This window comes from Hipposideros armiger, unplaced genomic scaffold, assembly GCF_001890085.2.
Source record: "Hipposideros armiger isolate ML-2016 unplaced genomic scaffold, ASM189008v1 scaffold_34, whole genome shotgun sequence".
In the NCBI taxonomy this organism is placed as follows: domain Eukaryota; kingdom Metazoa; phylum Chordata; class Mammalia; order Chiroptera; family Hipposideridae; genus Hipposideros; species Hipposideros armiger.
The window spans coordinates 2160843-2167027 of record NW_017731384.1 but is presented as its reverse complement, the minus strand read 5'-3'; the positions used below and the strand labels follow the sequence as shown (position 1 = coordinate 2167027).

At 47.9% G+C, this 6185-nt stretch overlaps 1 protein-coding gene across 1 annotated transcript; it reads left to right on the top strand.

The window, feature by feature from the left end:
- Window positions 1-11: 11 nt before the first annotated feature.
- On the top strand, window positions 12-2191 carry LOC109380250 (somatotropin). Its single transcript, XM_019637628.1, has 5 exons — window positions 12-461; window positions 734-894; window positions 1101-1217; window positions 1430-1591; window positions 1887-2191. The coding sequence occupies exons 1-5, from the start codon at window positions 452-454 to the stop codon at window positions 2085-2087; spliced, it is 651 nt and encodes a 216-aa protein (XP_019493173.1). The 5' UTR covers window positions 12-451; the 3' UTR covers window positions 2088-2191.
- Window positions 2192-6185: the final 3994 nt, after the last annotated feature.

Here is a 6185-nt window from a genome sequence, read left to right as displayed (position 1 = left end):
AGGAAGGGGTCGGCACAGCCATCCTGACACAGCCCCCCTTTTGGTGACCAGGTTATGTCCTCCTCACCCTGGTAGACAACTTCACGGTGATATTCTGCCAGTGTGCGCGTGGACTCAGACTACTCCCTTCTGCCACCTCCCTCTTAAAAAGAGGACAGATTGAGTGGTCTCTGTAGCCGAGACCCAGCGTGTGCTAGTGACGGTGGAGAGGGGAAGATGACAAACGTGGGGGACATGATCCCAGGAGAGGAGCGGGAACAGGGTGAGTGGGAGGAGGTTCTAAATTATCCATCAGTAGCCCCATGCATAAATGTACAGAGAACACAGGTAAGGCGAGGGGGAGCGAGAAGGAGCCAGGGTATAAAAAGGGCCCGCATGAGCTCAATTCCAGGATCCTAGGACCCAGCTCCCCAAACTGCTCAGGGACCTGAGGACAGCTCACCCAGCTGGCATGGCTGCAGGTAGGGACCCCTAAAATCCCCTTGGGCTTGGTGTGTACTGACGGGTGATACGCAGACTCTGCAGATGGATGGGGGCGCTAACCCTGGGCTTTGGGACTTCTGAATACAAGCATAGACATCTATGCCCAGACAGCTGGCCAAGTATAAATGCTCTCAGTCCCTGCGGGAATGGGAGGAGAAAGGAAAGGCCCCTGGGGCAGGGAGAGGGTGGGCAGGAGACCAAGGCTGCCTGCTCTCTGGGCCCCTGCCTCAACCTCCATGCCTCGCTCTAGGACCTCGGACCTCCGTGCTCCTGGCTTTCACCCTGCTCTGCCTGCCCTGGCCTCAGGAGGTGGACGCCTTTCCCAACATGCCCTTGTCCAGCCTGTTCGCCAACGCTGTGCTCAGGGCTCAGCACCTGCACCAACTAGCTGCTGACACCTACAAAGAGTTTGTAAGCTCCCCAGGAATGGGTGCTGGTGGGGGGGGGTAGCAGGAAGGGGTAAATCTGCCTCCAAGGCATAACGGGAGGAAACTGATGAGTTCAGTTTATCCAAGTGAAGATGCTGCCAGGTGAGCATAAACTGAGGGGGATTCCCGATAAAGCAGTGATGAGAACTGTACACCGGCTTACACCTGGGCGGGCGTTCCTTCTCCCAGGAGCGCACGTACATCCCAGAGGGACAGAGATATTCGATCCAGAACGCCCAGGCTGCCTTCTGCTTCTCAGAGACCATCCCAGCCCCCACCGGCAAGGACGAGGCCCAGCAGAGATCTGTGAGTGGCTGCCACGGCCCAGCCAAGCAACAGAGGCCTCCCTCTTTCTAAGGTCGCCCCTTCTCTCTGCAGGAGCCCTGGCAACCCTGCCTGCACCCGGGCCCTGGGCCGCCTTCACCATGAGGTGGCATGGCGGAGGGTAGCAGTGGGGTGGCAGGAGAAGGCCTGAGGGCAGGGCTGCCGGGTACCCACCACCCACCCCCTCCCTGCAGGACATGGAGCTGCTCCGCTTCTCGCTGCTGCTCATCCAGTCATGGCTCGGGCCTGTGCAGTTCCTCAGCAGGGTCTTCACCAACAGCCTGGTGTTCAGCACCTCAGATCGCGTCTATGAGAAGCTGAAGGACCTGGAGGAAGGCATCCAAGCCCTGATGCGGGTGGGGATGGCACTGTGGGTCCCCAACCCTGGGGGCCATGTCCACCCTTCTCCTGGGCGTGGAGGTCCAGCTGGCTTAGCTGAGGGGTGGGGGGCTTACATGGGCTGGAGAAGAGAGACACTGCTGCTCTCTTTGTAGCAGGCCGGCTTTGACCCAGGAGAAATCTTACTCCTCCTTTCCCGTTTTGAATCCCCCACACCTTTCTCTAAGCCTTGGAAGGGAGGGAGGGACATGGAGGGGAAGAGAGGGAGCAGCACACAAGGACTGAGTCTCTGTCCCTCCTTCCCTTTTGCAGGAGCTGGAAGATGGCAGCCCCCGGGCTGGGCAGATCCTCAAGCAAGCCTACGACAAATTTGACACCAACTTGCGTAGTGACGACGCACTGCTCAAGAACTACGGGCTGCTCTCCTGCTTTAAGAAGGACCTGCACAAGGCTGAGACGTACCTGCGGGTCATGAAGTGTCGCCGCTTCGTGGAAAGCAGCTGTGCCTTCTAGCTGCTGGCCATCTCTGTTACCCCTCCCCAGGGCCTCCCCTGACCCTGGAAAGTGCTCCTCCAGTGCCCACTGTCCTTTCCTAATAAAATAAAACTGCATCATGTTGTCTGAGTAGGTGTCATTCTATTAGGAAGGGGGTGGGGCTGGTGCATATGGGGCAAGGGACAGGGTGGGAAGGCAACCTGCAGGGGTCTATTGGGACCCAGGCCGCTGGCTGATACCTGACCCGGTTCTTCCTGAGTGGGAAGAAGCTGACATGTTCGCTCTTGTCTGTCATACAAGTCCACTCCCTGGGTCCGAGGTCCCAGCTTGCTGGGCAGTCATAGGTGAGCCACCCCCATAAAGTATTTGGAGGCGTTTCTCGCCTCCTGTTTCAGCACCACAATGCCAAACCTAGGCCCCAAGAGTGGGAAGAAATGAAAGCAAAACAACTGTGATGTACAGGAGCAAAATGCCCCAACGTGAAAAAACAATGAAAGAAATCATAGAATTACTTTATCTTAGTATTACTAAATAAATATTACTTTATTTAGAAATCATAGAATTATTGCAGAAATTTTAAGGTGAATATACATTAGGCCTAGCTACCCTTAGGAAACCGGGAACAAGGCAATATGGCTCTGGGACAAACAGAACCAGAATTGTTTTGGGATCTGAAATGAGGCAAGGGAAGTGAAGATTCTAAATTGGGGGTTGCAAATTCAGTGCCGACAGGTGCCAGGTAGATAATTGCATAAGTAATGACAGCTGACTGTGAAGGGATAAATTGGAACTGATGCTCAGCCTCTTTGTAAAGGATAAAACACCGAAGGGTGGGGACCAGAGCGACCTAAAGAACTCAGGCGTCGGCTAAGATGGGGCCTAGCCAGCCTTGTCATTCAGGACTGCAGGGGCCTGGTTGCCAGACCATCTGACTCTTTAAGACAGGTAGACCATCGGGACCTCAATGTGAAATCTACTTTTTAAACATTGGCAATTAATTCATATTGAAAACATTTGAAGGGAAAAATTAAGCCAAACACATTTGATCTTCAAGCAGTCAGTGAGCAGTTTGTTCTAAGAGCAGTGGATTAGGATACCTTGGTCCAAGGGAAAGAATCAGAAAGACTTGGACTTTAATTCATGCTCATAATAGATTATTTAACTTCCCTGAGAAACAGTTTCCTCACCTATAAAATGGAGATACTAATAAATTGCCTTACAAGGCTCATGTGAGGATTACATAAAATGATGTTTCTGAAGTGGTTGACACATTACAGCACTCAAGAAATTGCCACTGTTTTGCATTGAATTTTGGGAGGGTTCCATGTTTTTTGATGGAATGTTTAAATACTTATTTTTAAATATATTCTATTTTCCTAATGGCATCTCAAATATTTTTCTTTTTTTAATTTCCAAATGAACTTAAAAGGTCACCCAAGCACCTTGGCTAAGTAAGAAGTGAATTGTGAATCCATACTTAAATCCTCAAAGTAACTCTATTACCCAAACATGATTTTACACATTCAGTATTTCTTTTGCAATACAAATGACCAACTTACTAATTAACCTTCCTGCAAAGTTCAGATTTTTATCTGCTATAATGAATTTTCTTTGACATAAGACCCACCTGTATTCATTTTAGATATTTTACATTTAGTAACCTAAGTCCTTGGGGGTGGTTGAAAGTTGGAATAGTCAGAACCCCAGACCTCCATTTCTTAGCTCAGAAACCGTTCGTCTGCCTTAGATCATTCTTTTATTGTCTGACCTTACAGTCATGGCGTTTTGGAGTTAGAAGGGCATTCTAATTCCTTCTAATTTAGGAATCTTACTCTGTGGCACTCTTTATAGCCAACTTGTGTGGCATTAGCATCAAGGGGATCACTATTTCGACTCACTCTACTAAACTGCCAATTTCAGAGAAGCATTTCTTATATTAAGCGGAAATCAATATCCCTGTAATATCCTTCATTTGGCCTTAGAATTATTTAGAAATCTCATAGTCTTAAGAAGTTGATGTAATTATAATTAGCACAAATATATTTATCTCTTGGCTTGAATAAGTGTTTCAAAAGGAAATGTGAGCCATCTTAAGAAGTATTTGTTGAATGAGTGTGGCAGGAGAGGGGTGCTAGAGAGGTGTTAATAGCTATTAGGAAGAGGATTCTAAAGTGGGGTTGTCATGACAGCAGTTGACTGCAGGGGGATCCACACTCCAGAGAGTGTCGGTTCAGCTCCTTCTGGGTATTGCTGAATCAAGTCAACCCCTGCTGGTTGAGAATTCCAGGGGTGCTAGTTGATTTTGCAAAATTCTAGAATTTAAAAAGACCTTAAACCAGCAGCCGCCGTGAGCGGCAGTCTAGAAGCCGGGCGACTGATCTGCCTCGCCCTGGAGGAGTTCAATGATGGTGCCAACTTGGGCCAGTGAAGCAACGTCCTCCACAACTAGACTGAAGAACAAAAGGACAGCAACTTGTCTGTTCCCCTTCCCCAATTCTCCAGCGCTGTTCCCATCCCCCAATTCCCCAATAAAAATCTTTCAAAACAAAAAAACAACAACAAAAAACCCTTAAAGACTACCTACCCTAACCTCTTCGATTTGACAAATATTATTCTGTCTTTCAGCCCTTCAATTAAGCAGTGGATGGCAACCCCCACTGCAAATGAGAAATGCCTGGGATGTTTTCTAAACAACTCTTAACAGTAGTGGCCTCCACTTCCAGCGATTCTGACTTGATTGGTCTGGGAAAGGATCCAGGTAAGAGTGTTTTTAAAAGCCCCCCAGGTGAGTCTAAAGTGCAAACTAGGTTGAGGACTATGGAGTTAGGGACCACAAAGATGAGATACACGTGTCACAGCTATTGTACTGTAAAAAGGGGCAAAAGGAGATGAAAGACCTGGGCCAGTTGTGGCTCTCCCTGTGTCTAATCAGTCATTAAATTTTTTTCTAATAAGCCAGTAACAAAAAGACAAGAACTGTGTGATGTCTTTCATATGAGGTACTCAGAGTAGTCAAATTTGGAGACAGAAAGTAGAATGGTGGTTACCAGGGGTGGGGGCCGGGGGAATGGGGAATTGTTTAGCGGGTTCAGAGTTTCAGTTTTGCAAAATGAAAAGAGTTCTGGAGATTGGTTGCATAACAATGTGAACGTACTTGACATTATTGAGCTATACTCTTGAAACGTTTAAGATGGTAAATTTTATGTTATGTCTATTTTACCACAATTTGAACATTTTTCAAAATATTTTCTAGTGAAAAATCGTCCTGAGGGTAAGATTTGTACGAGAAAGGGTTCAATAGGCAGAGCTCAAGTAATCTTAGACCCCTAAGAATAATGTTTTTCTGACTCCATGTAACCTTTTAAATTTACTCTAACCTAAAACGGCCACTTCTGAATTTCCTCCATCAGCACTGCTGAAACACATCTAGTGACTTTTGTCCTTTTAGATACATTTCCCCTTTCTTCACAAGTCCTCCTAAGAATTACAAGACCTAGGCTTCTGGGTCAAGCAAACATGACACTTGGCCTTGCAGCTTTTTAAATTCAGACTCCTCCAGGTCCCCTCTCCCCGCCTCCTGCACACACAGACGCGCGCGCGCACACACACACACACACACACACACACACACACACACACACACACTGAGAAACATTTTGAGTGACACCAGTATTAGTCACCAACTCATGCATGTTTGCAAGAGGCTTTCCAAGTTTTAGTGCTGGAAGTCCCATGTCCCCTCAGCTTAATGCAAACTGGAACAATTTATCATCCTACTAGTAGTCCTGAATCTTAGGGAACAAAAGAAAGGGGGAAAGTAGAGGAAGGAAAGGAATAGAAAAGGAGAAAGAGAGAGCAGAATGGAAAAGAGAAAGAAGGTGTCCATGGTATGCATGTCTTTTGATGGCCCTCAATGGTTGCCATGGCTTTCTGACTGTTGCTTTGAGCTTATTAGAATTATGGGTATGATTACCACCAGCATTATTAGTGTACTAATACAAGCTTGGGCCGGCCGAGTGGCACGTTGGTTAAGAACTGGCTTGGGACGCCAGAGGGCCCCGGTTCGGATCCCACATATGAGGGCCAGTGACACTGCCCTCTACAGCTAAGATGCTG

Bases quoted from the DNA above. Each gene is read 5' to 3' on its own strand.
- LOC109380250 (XM_019637628.1), top strand. The intron at 895-1,100 runs GTAAGCTCCCCA...TCCTTCTCCCAG, and splicing joins CTGACACCTACAAAGAGTTT to GAGCGCACGTACATCCCAGA. The intron at 1,218-1,429 runs GTGAGTGGCTGC...CCCTCCCTGCAG, and splicing joins ACGAGGCCCAGCAGAGATCT to GACATGGAGCTGCTCCGCTT.